The sequence below is a fragment of the Dipteris shenzhenensis genome, chromosome 3 (assembly GCF_047967505.1).
Source record: "Dipteris shenzhenensis isolate YYH24624 ecotype China chromosome 3, Dip_SZ_1.0, whole genome shotgun sequence".
Taxonomy (NCBI): domain Eukaryota; kingdom Viridiplantae; phylum Streptophyta; class Polypodiopsida; order Gleicheniales; family Dipteridaceae; genus Dipteris; species Dipteris shenzhenensis.
Window position 1 is genome coordinate 39,692,615 of NC_141598.1, and position 18,166 is coordinate 39,710,780.

Here is an 18,166-nt window from a genome sequence, read left to right on the forward strand (position 1 = left end):
TTCTTTCAGTGTCCACTCTTAACAGAGCTGGATTTCAGGTCATCTTTGAGGATGACAAATGTGCTGTCCGAGACAGGGAAGATGACTATGCCTTAAGGTTATCTGGTACTCTCCTGCGCGGGCTTTTTCAGCTTGATCTTTTTGAGAAAAGAGCAGCCCATGCTCTTGCAGTTTCTACCCCTACCGCTGCCATGCAAAATGCAGAATTATGGCATGCCCGATATGGCCACATGCATTACAACAGCCTGATGACACTTCAGAAGTATTCCATGGTTGATGCATTGCCACCTCTTGAGATACCTCCTCCACATGCCTGTGAAGGGTGCATTTTGGGCAAGATGCATCGATTTCCCTTCAAAAAGGATGGTTCAGTTAAAGCTGTCCGCAAATTACAACTTATACACAGTGATGTCTGTGGTCCCATGAGGACTCCATCGTTGGGTGGTCATCTCTACTTTGTTACATTTATTGATGATTACTCCAACTTCACTTGGGTTTTTGGGCTGAAACGCAAATCAGAAGTGTTCACGGTGTTTAAACACTTTTCAGCCATGGTTGAAAATGAAACCGGACTCAAGATACAGACATTGCGCACAGATAGAGGTGGGGAATACTTGTCTGCAGAATTTGATGCTTTTCTGAAAGGCAAGGGTATTGTGCATCAGCTCACAGTCAGGCTGACCCCTCAGCAAAATGGCAAAGCTGAGAGGAAAAATAGAACTCTCATGGAGATGGACAGATGTATGCTGAAAAGCAAACACATGCCTCACAAATTCTGGCTTGAGAGTTTGATGTGTGCCAATTACAAAAGCGTCACACCCTTCACAAGGGGTACACACCTCTTCATGCACATACACTTTGGAGTACACACCTTTTCATGTGCGACTCTTCACTCTCTATATAAGAGAGGCCCAATTGTATGCAAGACACTACAGACACTCAAGCAATACAAATATTCCTTGTTCTCTGCTATTTCAGTCTCCTTTCTGTTCCTTAGCACATTTCTAAATATAGTAAATCTAGGATTTCTTACAGTGGTATCAGAGCAAATTTCGCTCCTATCTATAGGAAATGCCCCCCACCTTCTAGCGCCTATCTGATACATCTCTTTCTACTAGAAGGATATTTGTGCACATTGTGCATGGAAGAGATGGAGAGAATGAGTGTAAAAATTTTTAGCGCCAACCCCACCTAAAGTCATCAATGGCCTCTCCATCTCCCACACATCACGAGTTGATGTGAATGGACACGACAAAAATCGTGTCTTTTCATGTGCTTGGGCTGTCCCAAAACCAAGGGACGCACCTTTTCCACCATCGGACACACCTTTTGATGAAGAGTTTTCACTCCTCACCCAAGGGACACACCCCATCGTGGGAAAAAGGACACACCTCTTCGTGTGGGGACACCCCTTTTGAAAACAGGGTCACACCCCTTCATGAAAAGGTACACCTATTCCAAGGGTCACACCCCTTAGAATAGGCACACCTATTGGCACCAAGCACCTTATAAAAGGGTACCTAGAGGGGCTAAAAAGGAAAACCCAGCCCCATACCTTAGGCCTAACCCTAGACTACCCACGGGTTAATTAAACCCACGCTTTAATTTTTGGCAACCACCCAACCTAGGCAGCCACACAAAAAAATGACGATTCCCGTTTGAAGCCCGTACGGAAATTCATCACGCAGGCTCGCCTCCCTTTCCATGCCATACGCAGCCCTCCATCAGCCGGTTTGCTGCCCTGGGTTCCTGCCAGTCTCTCAGCGCCAGATCCCTACCCATGCTGCCGCGAATCAGCCTTGGAAGCACGCAGCAAGCAGCGCCACAAGCAAGCAGGCTGCCCCTTTTTCGCCACCATACCTACCTGTGCCCAGCAGTTTTTCTGAAACTACCATCAAGATTCAGGCTATCTAATTAACCAGACAAGGCCATCATAATAGCGAATGAATTTTAGAAGCCAACTTAAACTGGAGTCATCAACAGACTGTAGCTATTAACAAAACATACCTGACCAGGAACAGCAACATCAATTTCCATGGGCACTTCTCCACCATCAGCTTTATCAATCGGTGAATTTTGGGACACTCGATTAGCAATTTTTGCAATGTCTTTGTGAAGAAGCACCTCAATTGACTGCCAGTATTTAGTTACAGCATTTGCCAGACTCCGAGCAATCTTCCGCTGTCTATTGCAAAGTTCTCTTTCCTGAAACTCCACCTGCCGCTTCTCTTTTAAAATACACCTTGCCACCTGTGCAGCAGCAGCAGTCTTCCAAAGGCGCTCCTAGAGAGGGCACAAAATGAAGTTTTTAGATTGTTTACAATTAAAGCATGTACTTTCAACTTTCAAGGTCGTCACTTGAAGAATGAAGACGGCATCAATCACAGTTCCATCAAGCAAAGACACTGAAAATTATAGCCCACTATTGAAATTTGGAAATGGAATCTGAGAAGATATCACTTATTCATTAGAAACCCATAGACTCATTTCCCTGTCAGTATGCTGGAGTGTTGGTGTAAAGGTTCTAACACCCCAAAAATACAAAAGCTACTTTCGAGTTCCATTATTGTGAAGAAACATCATGCTAATGTGTACCCAGTTTTTTGGGTACCGACAGGCTTTTAAGACCATCTTTGGCATCTATTGAGTGAAACGGATGTATGCCAATTCTACTTGCATTCCCCTCTCAACTGTACGCAGTCGGCATGCACACCACACTTAATATTTCAAATCTCCACGATAGTTTGGGCCTCAATAGCGGTGAAATATTTCATTGTGAGATGAAATACCTGCATGAAGTCATTGGCCAACCAAGCCATCTCCTCAAGAACAAAATCCCAGTGGGACTTCCGACGTGGAGGTTCTGGAAAAGCCCTTTTCCGAGCCCATTCTGCACTCTGTTTTACAGAAGCCTGCACATTATCAACAGCAACGTCGTCAGTTAAACTGTGTTCTTTTGAAAGCAAGTAATATACAATTGCAGAGTCTTCTCCCACACCTTGACCATGTCAGCTTCCTCTGTATTAAATTTTTCATGTGTCTTCTTGGCAGGAGCAGAAGGATTGGCTTTGTGCTTTATCACCTCTGTGAGAGTCATAGGAGTCTTCTTCTCCCAACGATGTACAACACCAGGAGGTCTGTCACTAGATAATACCAATGTGCCAACATCCCTGCCTTGTAAAGATATACTTTCACCATGAGCAGTGCTTGCCCCAGTGACCTCGGTGGACTGCGGCTGCACAGCACCTGCTTCCTGTGACCCTGAAACACCTAGAGATTTTCCATCCGCTTTATTCACTCTTGCTACCAAAAGACTGGGTGCTTGATCCGAAAGGCATTCCTCAACTTTGACTTTCGTTTCCCCAAACCTTTGCACTTTTTCCAACAGCCTATCATCGCTGCTCTTATTCGCCAAGCCACTAGGCACAGCAGTCTCCATTTTCCCTTCCACTACTTCAGGCTCCGGAATCAGCTCAAGATTTGAGCTTGGGGCATCCACAGCTTCAGAATCCATACTCGAGTCATGCCTCTCTAAGAGTCTGGGTGTTGTTCCAGTTGCCCCACTGGAGATCTGCTGAGCACATGACTCGAGATGCTCATTACTCTGCTTAGTAAATCCTTTCTTAATTTTTGAAGTTACATTTGCAGGGCATTTATCGTCTCTCTCTACCTTTGAAGATCTGTCAACCCCTGCAAGACCACCATTAGAAATCTTCGCACTTTCTTTTTCTGTATACAAGGAGTCTCTTACAGATTCTTTATCACCATTAGAGGCCTGTTGGGAAACGTTGCCCTCTGTAAAGGAAATTGCCCCTGCTGACTCTAATGCAGGAAAACATTTTTTCTTCTCATCTCTACAAGGAGTCGAAGAAGGAAGTCTTTCTATATTTTCTGAAGCGTCTTTCGATTCTGCCATGCCAGTAATATTTGCTTTATGTGAAGTTTGAACTAAAAAAGGCTCACTCACTCCCATTATTGCATCAACATGTGGATGGCCATCACGTATAACTGCTGTCACCAGCCCCTGCTTAACATCTGTATTGCCTGACTGTAAACTACTTTGCCCCTCGTTGACTTGTGTCTCTCTCTCATTTGTAGCACCTCTTGCATCAGCATCAGATTGATGCGACCCTCTGACTCCAGACGAACAATTTGCAGAAGCATCTTCAACCCCAACTGTTGCTTGATCCTTAGAAGTCGTGTATCCATTGCTGAAGCGATTACTTCTCTGTCGATTTCTTCTTGCATATTGACCTTTTAAGCCTGTTCTAATGCCCTTATAGCTATCAAAGTCATTCTTGGATGGCTTTGATGGGTCGTGCTCAATAGAAGAGCTAATATTTGTTGTAAAAGTATCTGGGGGTGTGCTCTCACTACTATTGGTAGCAGCATCACTTTCATCAAGGCATAACTTCCCGGCTACATCCCAAGCCCTTTTGAAGTGGAACCCATGTTCTGAACCATTTTCTACAGAACCACCATTTGCCAAGTTACTCAATAGCTGGCCACTTTTCCCATCACTGACAGAAAAAAACATAGATACCGTTAGAATTTGCATGTATTAAAGCGTACACCATTAAAAAAGATGCTATAGTTTAAATAGCAAAAAAGATAGCATAATCACTTGAGATGTGAACCAAGGGTATGTGAAGGACCTGGGTAATGACTGCTCAGCAAATCGGCCCGTTGGTGATGGAGACTGAAAACCAGTAGGCGTTTCTCCAACTTTAAAATCTAAAGGGTTGCCACCCTGCAAGGAGTCAAGGAGCAGATGCCTTGTTTAGAGTCAATGAGTATGTGATAGAGTCTGCCCTACAATCATCAATAAGTTCCTTAAAAATGAAGCAATTAAGTCATAAGCACCGCACCAGAAGAGAACTGCTGCTTTACCAAAAGCAATCTTTAAAGCCTTTGAGTCTCAACAAAACACATTCAAACAGCAATCAAACACATTAAAGAAACTGCAACTCTGGGAAAGCAGCAAAAGAAAACGTAGAAAGCCCATCCTTGTGTCATACACCACTCAGCACTGGCAAAAAGGGTTATGTTCATACAAACAGAAACGCGTGTTACAACAACAAGCCAAAAAGTTCCATACCCTCTCCAAAAATTCCAACTCCCTCAGGCGTTCATCACGAACAGCAACCTCCCGCCTGGATGCAAAATATAAGACATTAGATAAGACTACCGCCTGGATGCAAAATATAAGATATTAGATAAGACTACAGAACCACTGCACGAGCACCCAGATTTGCTAAGGAAAGTTTTTTTAGTTAGTACAATAACCTGAGCTCTGCTTGAGCTTTCTCAATAGCTGCACGGCGAGGTGATGGCTCGTTATCTATGCCAGCTACTGCACCAACTCCTGCGCCCATGGAACCTTCTTCTGCATTGACTAAAATTTCAGACCCTGGGCCTAATCCAGGGTCTTCCTTTATTGCTAAGCTAATTTCCAAGTCCCTTATCACACTGCAAAAAAGTTGCATTAATCAATAAATGTACATTTTGGAAATCTTTATAAAGCAAAACATACTCTCACTCTCTCTCTCCATCCCATACGCCTGTGAGGCCTCCCGTGGACATTAATCTCTCTCTCTCTCTCTCTCTCTCTCTCTCTCTGTGGCTCGAGTGGAGAGACTTCCCAGTCAGGGCCTACAAAATAGTCCAACTGAAACTACCCTCTATGTCAAGAAGGACAAAAGGGATTGGCTAACATCCTTTATGTGGATGATATGCTGTTCACAGGCACAAGTGAGAAAAAATTTGCCAATTTCAAGTATGATCTTGAAGCTTCATTTGAGATGTCTGATCTGGGGCTGTTACACTACTATCTGGGCATTCAGTTTATGCAATCGAATGAAGGCATTATTCTCAAACAGTCCAAGTACATACAAGGATTGTTACAGAGCTTCAATTTTCAGGACTGCATATACAGGGGCTGTTATAGAGGTTACTTCCATGGAGACAAGGCTGAGGCTGTCGATGCATGATGGATGCCTCGTATATCTCTGCAATACGCGTCCAGATATTCAAATTCAGTGCATTGCGGTTGAGCAGGTATATGCACAGCTGAAAGACACAGCATTGGAATGTTGTACAGCGTCTTTTCAGATATCTGCAGGCACTCAGTCTCTGGTTTGTTCTATGCCAAGGGGGTGCATGCTTTCAGTGATTCAGATTGGTGGCAATTGTTTCTTTATTGGCAGTTCATGCGGCAGTTCATGCATTTCTTGGCCAAGCAAGAAATAATCCACTATGGCTACACCATCATGTGAAGCTGAGTACAGAGCAGCCTTTACAACTGCAGTAGAATGTGTGGATCAAGAGATTGACAGCAAATCTTCATGGTAGTGTGCAGCCATCTACCCCTTTTCTCACTGACTATGAGAGTGCCATTGTCGTAACACACAATCATGTGTTTCATGCCCGCACAAAACACATTGAAACATAATATCCCACTATTGCATGGACGAGAGATACAGTTTGATCTATTGTCCTACACATCAGAACGTTGCATATCTTTTCACCAAAGCTTTACCCATAAAATGCCATTTCATTTATATATAGGAGTATTTAAAAACATTCAAAATTAATGAATAGATGGCCATCATGTAAAAGGGTTTGCCATTTTCGTATCGTGCACACTTACTATTATTATGGTGGTTCATACCATTCCCCACTTACGGGGTTTTACCCGTTGGGCTAGTTAGAGCTTTTGGTTTGAGGGTACATAACCCTAAGTTTCATTGTACTTAGTAACAAATCGTTTTGCTTCACTCCTGCTCACTCCACTCTCCTCCCTCACCCCATTCCTCACATCCTAAGGAGACCAACTAGAATGGAGCCCGCCCAGGCCTATGATTCCCTAATGACATCTGTGCACAAATGGGGCTGTGTGGTATGGGACACAATACTTGGGATCACTGTCCAGGGTTGCTTGATCTCTAGCTTGGGATGATCCTTGTGAGGATCTATGGTGGGTTGGAGACGTGCTAGCCTACACCATGTGTTTCCTTGTGTTCGTGTTCTAACTTCTATTGGTATTTGCAAATAGCTTGTAGATAAAGAGCTGCTTTGTACCCCTAGGTTAACTATGGCTAATCAATAAGATGTGTTTCAACACATATGGCCAATGCGGCAAGGGAATCAACTGACCAACACAAGCACCCACTTGACTTGCCACATGGCATTTTGCCAACCTACTAACGTGGCCAACAAGCCACATCAATTGCCGACCGACTCATGGCTCTTTGCCACATCTGTAATACAAATGACCTTTTCGCAAAATGAATGCTTGCAGAAAATTCAAAGATTTATACACATTTTGGAAATTGATATTGGATTGCCCCTCCAAAAGGGAAACAATGCCCACTATGCATATACCTAGATGAATTCAAGAACATTCCCAAACTCATCCTCTAAAAACACAACATAGTGCAATTTCAATCTCACGATAGTCACTCATAAGATTGAAAACCGTAAACTCCATCACGCATAGCAGGGACTAGCTACTATGACATCCCCACTGATGTCATCAGCGCCCAACAGTGGGTGTAAACCATAGTATAGAAGCATGCTCTCACACATACAAATCCACACACCCACACATACTTGAGCATCCATTTATACAAAGTCTTCGTACTGAGTTTCTGTCGGCACTTCGGAGGTGAAAGGCAAACTCAGCCATGACGAAGGCTAGCACTAAAGGAGAAGGCAACATGAGTGTCTGTACTGCATATTTATCTTTACTACATAAATAGCGTGCTTTAATACTGGAAACTGTCTCCCACACACCATCCTCTAGTAGAGGTGGTGGGCGTGAGCGGGAGGGCTGAACTGCATCATGGATCTCAATCCGGGAGACCCGCTGTCCATGTATCCTATAAGCCAGAGAGAAAAGGTCAATCGTGAAGGCGTGTCCTCCCTTCCATGAGCGAGGCCGCCATCCCCCAAGTGGAATCCCTACTCATCCTCTGCGTGCTAGCCACAATCCTAAAGGATGCCAACCATATTCGTTGTGCGACCGGGCAACCCCATAGGCAGTGAGGGATCGTCTTCAAAACTCCATTTGCACAGCCAGTGCATTTGCCATCTACCCGAATCTGCTCTAGCTAGGGGCCGATGGGCAAGACCCCCATGAGCCATCAGCCAGAAAAAATTGGAGATCTTGCGTGGGTGCAAGCTCATCCAAAGACAAGGCCAGAAGCAAGCTATAACCTCTCTCGGGACATCCTACTGTACCAATGGTGTTTGTCACGATCTGTGACGTATTCCTTTCTCTATTTCTAGACTTATGGATGGTTTGATGAATGGACACTTGTGGAAGGGTATGCCCTTTCGACGGGACACTTCCTAATGAGGCACAACCCTTCACAAGAGACATCCTATTGAAGAGACATTTCTATTGTAATGTACCCTCTCATCAAGGGTCACACCCTTCACAAGGGGTACACACCTCTTCTTGCACATACCCTTTGGAGTACACACCTTTTCATGTGTGACTCTTCACTCTCTATATAAGAGAGGCCCAATTGTATGGATGACACACAACATCCACCCTACAGACATTCAAGCAATACAATTATTCCTTGTTCTCTGCTATCTCACTCTCCTTTCTGTTCCTTAGCACATTTCAAAATATAGTAAATCTAGGATTTCTTACAGTGGTATCAGAGCAAATTTCGCTCCTGCCTGTAGGAAATGCCCCCCACCTTCTAGCGCCGATCTGATACATCTTTTTCGCTAGAAGGATATCCCGTGCACATTGTGCATGGAAGAGATGGAGAGGATGAGCGTAAAAATTTTAAGCGCCAACCTTGCCTAAAGTCATCTATGGCCCCACACATCACAAGTTGATGTGTATGGACACGACAAAAATCGTGTCTTTTCAGGTGCTTGGGCTGTCCCAAAACCAAGGGACGCACCTTTTCCACCATGGGACACACCTTTTGGTGATGAGTCTCGACTCCTCACTCACGGGACACACCCCATCGTGGACAAAAGGACATACCTATTCATGCAGGGACACCCCTTTTAACAATAGGGACAGACCCCTTCATGAAAAGGTGCACCTATTCCAAGGGTCACACCCCTTCGAATAGGCACACCTTTTAGGCCCCAAGTACCTACAAAAAGGGTACCTAGAGGGGTAAAAAGGGGGAAAAAATAAACCCATCCCCTACCCTAGGATTACCCTAGCTACCTAGGGTTAACTAAACCTCCCATTTAATTTTTGGGGCAACTAACCACCTAGGCAGCCTGAACGAAAAGTCGCCAGCCCTTCTTTTCTATCCCATACGGCCTGGACCGTACGGAATTCCTGACAGCCTGCGCAGCACCAGCCCTGCACGTACGGACTTACCTGCAGCCTGCGCCAGCCATTGTCCTTGCCGTACAGCCCTGCGCAAGCCCTGCAGCCAGCCGTTGCCCTCGCCGTACAGCCCTGCGCAGCCCTTGCCGTACAGCCCTGCGCAAGCCCTGCAGCCAGCCCTTGCCCTCGCCGTACAGTTCTGCCTTGTCTTTGCCGTACAGCCTGTGCCGTACAGTCAGCCTGCCCGCGCTGTCCTGCCCGCAGCCCTGCGCCATACTGCACGACCAGCCCTGCGCAAATCGTTGGCCTCGCCAGCCCCCCCCTCCTGCGCAGTCCTTGACCAGCCAGGCCTTTTTGTTCGCTCCTGCCTTTCCTACGCAGTCCAGCCTTGGGAAATGCTAAGAGCCTCGCCATTGACAGCCTGCAGCCCCTTGTTTCGCAATTTTTTTGGTCCTGCCAAATCAGCACCAGTTGCCGCTCCTCGCGCGATGAAGACAGCCTATTGACTGCCCGAACCCGACAAGTATCAATCGCTCCTCGCAAACCATTGCAACATGGATCTCCAGACAGCGATTTGCAGCCTTCTTCTACGCAACAATTTGGCAAATTAAATTATTGCCAGGTTGTGTTCCACGAGACACGAAGATATCCTGAACCGAGTTTGCTGTCCATCTTTGGAGAGAATTTTACCCCTCACCTTCGGCATACGGCAGCAAAGGAGACACCAACAAAGGATCCTCCTGAATACCTCAACCAACCTTTTTTCCAACCTTACCTGGATATTTTTCCACATGAATTGCCAAAGCAGTTACCACCTCGACAACCAGTGGATCACCCAATCGAACTTATTCCCGGCAGTAATCCACCGTCGAAACCTCCTTATCGGGTTTCTTACACTCAAAATGAAGAAATCCAAAGACAGGTCACCGAACTACTCGACAAAGGTCACATTCGGCCCAGTCGCAGCCCTTTCGGATCTCCTGTACTACTTGTGGAAAAAAAGAATAAGTCAATGCGCCTCTGCATCGACTACCGAGCCCTCAAAAAGCTCACTATAAAAAACAAGTATCCATTGCCTCGCATCGATGACCTCTTCGATCAACTTCTACACGCAACACAATTCTCAAAGATTGATCTTCGTTCAGGTTATCATCAAATTCGCATACGAGAAGGTGATGAATACAAGACAGCTTTTCAAACAAAGTATGGACACTATGAATGTTTGGTCATGCCTTTTGGGTTAAACAATGCCCCGGCCACATTCATGACATTAATGAACGACATCTTCAGGCCTTTCCTCGATAAGTTCGTCATCGTTTACCTCGATGACATCCTCGTTTTCAACAAATCCCTACATGAGCACAAACAACATCTTCACCAAGTTTTTGAAGTTCTCCGCGCAAATTCTCTCTACATCAACATTGAGAAGAGTGAGTTCTTCAAGACCCAACTCGAATATTTGGGACATGTTATTTCCGCTCAAGGCATCTCTGTGGATCCCAAGAAGGTCAAGGTAATCCGAAACTGGCCTACTCCTAAGAATGTTCATGATGTCCACTCTTTTCTCGGATTGGCAAACTTCTACCATACAAAGGTCTATCAGTTTTCCGAAATCGCAGCTCCTATGTCCGAATTATTGAAAAGCACAGCAATTTTTCAGTGGCTTCCCGAAACAGAGTATAGTTTCCAACAACTCAAGCAAGCACTCACTACCACACCAGTTATGGCTATTGCTGACCCAAATCTTCCATTTGAGGTCATGACCGACGCTTCCGACATCGCTACAGGAGCAGTCTTGATGCAAGAAGGCAGGAGTTATTGCTTTTGACAGCCATAAACATTCTGATATCCAAACCCGATACCCGGTTTATGATAAGGAGTTTCTTGCTGTTGTACATGCTTATCGCTCTTGGAAACATTATCTCATGGGAGCTGACTCTGTGGTCAAAACAGACCATCACTCTTTAAAGTACATCTTTACTCAGCCAGTCATAAACGCTCGACAAGCACGCTGGGTTGAGTTTCTGGCCAACTTTCACATGACCATTGAGTACATTCCAGGACTACGCAATGTAGTTGCAGATGCTCTCAGCAGGTTACCTCTAGCATCAGCTATGGTAATCTCTAAATTATCTGTGGATGTTCCAAATTCATTCAAAGGAAAGTATTTCAATGGTAAAGACTTCGGCACAGCAGTACACGTTCTTTCAAAAGATCAACCTTCGACTTCCGAACATAAGATTTTCTCATCCTATTCTTATACGGACGACATTCTGTATTATCAAGATCGCGTCTGTGTACCACATGACAAGGATGTTCGACGTCTTTTGTTAAAAGAGCATCATGTAGTTCCTTATGCTGCCCATCCAGGCATCAACAAGACTTATCGGTTACTCAGTGCAACATACTACTGGCCTTAGATGAAAAGCGACGTCATCAAAATGGTTACATCTTGCTTATCTTGTCAACAAATGAAAGCAAGCCGATGACTTCCAACAGGACTTCTTCAGCCTCTTCCAGTTTCAACTGAAAGGTGGGAAAGTATTTCCATGGATTTCATTACAACACTACCACGATCCTCCAGAGGTAACACTCAGATTATGGTAATTGTTGATCGATTGTCCAAAATGGCACATTTTGTTGCTTGCAAAAGCAGTGCACAGGCTCCGGACATAGCCAAACCCTTCATACAACACATCTTCCGACACCATGGATTGCCCAAGGATATCATATCCGACAGAGATCCGAAGTTTACCAGTCACTTTTGGATTTCACTGTTCGAATCTTTGGGTACAACTCTACTGTTCAGTTCAGCTTACCACCTAGAATCAGATGGCCAAACTGAAAGAGTCAACCAAGTTCTGGAAGAAATGCTTCGACATTATGTTCAGTCACGCCTAGCAGCTTGGGAAGAGTATCTACCACTCCTTGAGTTTGCTTATAATAATTCTTTCCATAGTGCCATCAGCATGACTCCATTCCAAGCAGCTTATGGTCACACTCCGATTGTACCAACAAATTTTGTGCTTCAACATCGAGTGGCCCTAGCTGATCAACTGGTTCAAGAAATGCAAGACATTCTACTACAAGTCAGGGATCATATGCGAAAAGCGCAAGAGCGGTATCAACGGTCTGCCAACAAACATAGACGTCACTTGGAATTTGACACTGGTGACATGGTGCTATTATTTGTAGCCCCACATCGCTATAAGACGGTTAAGTCTGTGTTTCCTAAGTTGCGACCAAGATACTATGGACCTTTCCGGATCGTCAAGAAAAATTCACCTTTAAGTTACAAATTGGACTTACCACCATCATGGGGTAAAATCCATCCAACATTTCATATTTCTTGGCTAAAGACGTACATTCCAGGCGATGAAGCAATTCCTTCTGCAGGTGATTATGTCCCGGAAATCGAAGACGATTATGTTCTCCTTATTCCTGAGCGTATTCTGGACCATCGACAGCGAGAGACTCGACATCGACTTATCACGGAATTCCTTGTTCTTTGGCGAGATCTGGACGACTCCGACGCTACTTGGCAGTCTGATGAAGACTTGCAGCAATACCCTGACATTTTACAGCAGTATTTTCAAAATTTACCGTGATATTTTCTACATCAGTTCATTATCTCCACCAGGGTCTTATTTTGAGTGGGAGGGGATGTCACGATCTGTGACGTATTCCTTTCTCTATTTCTAGACTTATGGATGGTTTGATGAATGGACACTTGTGGAAGGGTCTGCCCTTTCGACGAGACACTTGCCCTTTCGATGGGACACTTCCTAATGAGGCACAACCCTTCACAAGAGACATCCTATTGAAGAGACATTTCTATTGTAATGTACCCTCTCATCAAGGGTCACACCCTTCACAAGGGGTACACACCTCTTCATGCACATACCCTTTGGAGTACACACCTTTTCATGTGTGACTCTTCACTCTCTATATAAGAGAGGCCCAATTGTATGGATGACACACAACATCCACCCTACAGACATTCAAGCAATACAATTATTCCTTGTTCTCTGCTATCTCACTCTCCTGTCTGTTCCTTAGCACATTTCAAAATATAGTAAATCTAGGATTTCTTACAGTGTTCCCTCAAGGTGGATCATCTTGCTGCCTCAAGCTGTAAACGGCGGCCGATGCGAGTAGTGTAAGAAAAGAAGGAAACCTCCTTCATCCAGTCTGAATGCCCTATGCGGGCGGGCCTGAACTACTTTCTGGATCCCACTGAATGTTGCATAAGGATCTACCCTCCCAAATCCATAGGCGCCACGGCCGATGCGAGTAGTGTAAGAAAAGAAGGAAACCTCCTTCATCTAGTCTAAATGCCCTATGTAGGCGGGCCACTCTTCTGGATCCCCCTGAATGTTGCATAAGGATCTGCCCTCCCAAATCCATAGGCGCCACACAGCTCCCTCCAGCGTCAATAAGACTATGTGGGATCAATGTACCAAGTCCTTCCCAGACGGCCGACTACCCTAACCCTCCATCACTCTAGATCCTCCAGATCCACCTCTGCCTCGTCATCCAACTCTGACTTTGCCTGCAACGAGCCACCAAGTCCCACCCTATAGAATCGAGAGAATCTGACAGACTCACAAAAGAAGCGTATCTAGAGCGGTACCCCTATCCGCGAGAACTATCATGACCAGCAGTGGGGGGTCCAAGGACTCCATAATTCCTCCCACCATGAATCTAGGATCGCTGCCTTGATCTCCAGCATCCTGGTACCTACTCATCGGAGGTGAGAGAGGGCATGTCTGTGGACCTCTATCTCTTTAGGAAGCAGCCTCCATGCTCCAAAGGATCTAGCCGGTCCACTGTCCCACTGTGCCCATCCGATGTGAGTACGCTGCCCAAGCATTCGCCCCTCTGAATCTCTTTTCTCCGGGTGCCATACACTATCCAACTGAGGGATGACTTGGCCATTCGATTGGCAGGTCTTGTTAATCCCCATTTACATATACCTTTGTAAGACTAGAATATGTCCAATCATATAAATTTAGATTTTTTGTTAATCCCCATTTACAACCCATTTTTAGCAATATACGACTAAATTAAGATCCCTATGTACCCTCTTATAGCAGGGGCCTAATACATATGCATGTATTGTCTATTAATATTATATTGGCCAACACAATGAATGTTCACCACACCAAAGATTTAGTGATCCCATCTCCATCAAAAAACTTATTCAAGAAATGACCATAATATAGGCCATCTTGACATTGTTAATCTACAAGTCCTAATAATACAAATAATCACAATTAATGGTTATAACCTAGCAATTTACAATTGCTATATGCTCCATCTAAGCCATAGCTACTATTGAGTGGTAATCATGCCATAATGACATCATTGTTGCACTAAAGTAACACATGATCAAGACTTGCTGCCACATCAGCTATCTACATACATCCACCATCTATATTACTGCTCATGGCTTCTCCTCAGTTGGGGGCCTTACAGGTGAGCAATCTAAACCGGGTCAATGTCTAGAGGGATTGATTTCCTCCATGTCCAAACTTTGGACTGTTGCACATATCCAATGCCAAGCAATTTCAAAAGGTATCCATGTGTCCCTAGGCTGAGTGTCTTTATGAAAATATAGATGCATTCTCCTTTGTGCAACAATAAAGAGGATTAATTTCTTTGGAGAGGATCTTTTCTCAAACAAAGTGGGAATGAGCCTTTACGCATTTTGTCCAAGCATGAAGCAGTAGATTTGTCACATGCACCCCTCCAATTGGGTGCATCATGACACACTGGCTACATCATCAAGAGCTTAGTACATCCCTTTATAGGTGATTTTGTCATATGCCATGACCCCTTTATGAGCCCTAGTCCAACGATAGTCAGGCACATGCTACGTCAGTTAGTTTCCTACCCTTAGGTCAAGTCTTTGTTCACTAGTACCCACTAGAGAACACAGTAGATTAGTGTGTCCTTAGGATTACTTAGATCTAGGTCATTGCCAAGGTTAGGAGCCCCAGTGGGTCAACGAATTAGTCCAAATATCATTGTTACATTTTCACTAAGCATCCCTCCTTCCACCGTTTCTCTTCACACCTGGCTGCGGATAAACCCCTCCTATTGCTCTACAAAGTGTGCACAACGGCTGAGGGCTGATGTTTCCAATGAGTTCAAAAGGCCCCTTTACGTAAACGAGGAGAGAGTCTGGCTGACCCAACCCTCCTTGCTGCACCTGCCCGTTGTACTGAGGGCAGCCTATCCCATCAGTTTCTAGCCAAGCGGACACCACAAGTTCTGGCCCAAGTAGACTAGCTAGTCGGGCCTATTTTGGCCCTCACAAAATCGTCAGAGTCACAATGTCCCCTTGGCTGGCCCATGAAGATGGCCCTTTAGCTACCTAGGACTGGCCTTTTGGCTAAAGGCTAGATGGCTGATCCTAATACTGAAACCAACAGAGTTACTGACCTCTTTTCTCTCCGAGAAATGGGGCTCACAACATGGGCATGTCTCCTCTAAATCAAACATCAGCAGTTGAATTGATGGCCCTAGCCTAGAGATGCAACTGTTGACCTCTCCTTCCCTAATTGACTGGCTCACAAAACAAGCCTGTCTGTACGAAAAATTGTTGAATGTTTCTGACAGCCACTTTGTTTTGCATCATTAAAAGTTGATGTAAAACTCAACATCTGCACCTTAGGTTACTGCCAACTCAGAGCAGTTCAAGAACCTTTCATAATGAGCAACCGTACTTTCTGCCCATTCACAGTTTCTGTCTTACAAGATAACTAATGACAAGCCTTCATTAAATGATGGCCACCCTAAAAATGTAAATGTACACATCTTTAAGCTAATAATGACTTCAAACACAGCTGTATGTATCGATGGCATTAAAATAAAATATTATTTATCATATATAGGCTATAACACAAGCCTTTGAAAAGCTGTGTGCTTCACTGCATTGTGAGACAAATAGGAAATAAACACGTCTAAGCCATCAGACATTCAACTAAGCCAAACCAAAAACATTGATCCTACCTATTGCCAAGGCTTTTTGACAGTGGGTGCCTTGGGTATGCGTTTCTTCCTTGCAGCCACTCATGGCATAGAATTGGGCATCATAAGAGCAAGGACCCTTTATTGTAAAAACAGGGCACCTCAGACGTGATAAAGCATTGACAGCGTGGCACCTCTCGACGAGTAAGGCTCTAAAGCTATGGTGTTTAGAGAAGCCTATCATTGCTTTATTTTCAGAAGTTCGAAGCCTTGCTGAACTTGATAAAGTACAGACCTCTTGCGTTTCAAACCTATTCGCAATACGGCTCAATCGGGCACTCCCGAGCACTTGCAGTTGTAAACCTACGAATTTATTTCTTCGGAACAAAATACATTACCGATTGTCGATTCTCTTCAAAAGAACAAGAAGCGATCGCAAATTGCGCTGCTCCTTCTCCTAAAGGTCACTGCTTCCGACGAAATGAAAGCGCAGCTACCTAAGCTAGTTTCAGAGATACGAATGACCACCCAAGAAACGAGCTTTCTCATTAGGGAGGCAGAGCCAGGATTACGAACTCCAATTGGGGAAACACGACGGAAACCTAGACTAAAAGCAAAGGTTGGGGCGAATGTGAGGAGGGGAAGGCAAATATCAAGGGTGAAAGCGAATCAGAAAAGGGGAAGGAGGGAAAAACATACTTTGGGGAGAGGAAATCAAGCCAGGCAGAGCCATGGCTGGGTTGATCCGATCCACGGCGATGTTTGGAGGAAGAAGGTAGGTGTGGGGGGACGAAGACTCGGACATGGCAAGCTCTCCACAGGACTGCTCCTGCGCAGGAAGACAACGATTTGGGCTTGCCAGGGTTCTCCCTGTTTTTGCTTGTTTTTTTTTTTTTCCCCCCTCCCCTTCTCACATACAAGAACAAGTTTGAGAAGAAGGGGAAGAGAGAAGGAAGATGTTGATCACATCACCTTGATTATCTTCTTATTATTATTATGTTCTTAACCATGGTCCTTTGGGCCTCTCACACACATAATCATGTTTCAGTATGCAGGCTCCGTGCTTTTCGACCACTCGACAGGTTTCCACGTGCACACGAACGGTCGAGAGTCTGCTGTTGAATGTGGACAAAAGCCCAATGTTTAACCCAAAACATAGCACCTTCTGACCCCCTCTCCAAGGCAAGCCCCTATTTATAAACTGTAGCATGTGAAATGATGAGGTCAAGGTAAGGTCCCTCGAAAGTAATCTTTGAGTCCATGCGCATAAACTGCTAGCATCCATAAAAGGAGTAAACAGTTGCCGCATCAACACAACCTCTGAATAGTTACAATGCTCATCTCAAGAGCTTCCACATGATACTCCATCCAAAACTAATCTTTGAGTATGTGCACCCAAGCTGCTAGCATCCATATAAAGGCAAACAGTCAACCTCTAAAATAGTTAGCTTCACTCCAAATGTTAATTCAAGCTTCCATGTGGTGCACATGATACTCATCCAAGCTTGGTATGATACTAAGAATGAGTAATCAGTGTGGTGGACTCCCCTTACATTTAGCAAAACACTTGTTGGCCCAATGTCATCAATTCAAAACATCATAATCAGATCCTTATACCAATCAGGGACAAGCACAAAATGATATGCATATTGAACCATGTGTACAAGGTGGCCAAATAAAGGTTTTCATGTCTACACCTAGTAGTGGAGCAGAACATCAAAAAGTTGGAACAAAAGAAGCTTGTCCATATGTTATTTTAAAAATTCTGAGCGGCAGAGTTGGGTAAACATCCAAAGGTTGCCATGTCCTCAGTATGGACAAGCAACTAGCACTCTTAGTAGTGCTTCATGATGAAAACACACAAGGTGGGTTGCGATGAGC

The 18,166-nt window shown here is 44.7% G+C and overlaps 1 protein-coding gene across 7 annotated transcripts in view; it reads right to left on the minus strand.

Annotated features, from left to right (window-relative positions):
* The window catches only part of LOC147903789 (chromatin modification-related protein EAF1 B-like), a 96,008-nt gene extending 78,892 nt beyond the window's left edge, over positions 1-17,116 (minus strand). For 6 of the 7 annotated variants that reach the window (XM_087401286.1, XM_087401270.1, XM_087401247.1 and 3 more), the window contains exons 1-7: positions 16,985-17,116; positions 5,287-5,469; positions 5,099-5,153; positions 4,656-4,750; positions 2,999-4,520; positions 2,790-2,912; positions 2,008-2,283 (exon numbers count right to left, since the gene is read on the minus strand). In XM_087401286.1, the coding sequence (XP_087257412.1) occupies positions 2,008-2,283; positions 2,790-2,912; positions 2,999-4,520; positions 4,656-4,750; positions 5,099-5,153; positions 5,287-5,375 (2,160 nt within the window). In that variant the 5' untranslated portion in view covers positions 5,376-5,469; positions 16,985-17,116. The remainder of the gene's footprint in view (positions 1-2,007; positions 2,284-2,789; positions 2,913-2,998; positions 4,521-4,655; positions 4,751-5,098; positions 5,154-5,286; positions 5,470-16,984) is intronic. The other variant, XM_087401293.1, reaches the window with a different exon arrangement.
* Between the last annotated feature and the right edge of the window lie 1,050 nt (positions 17,117-18,166).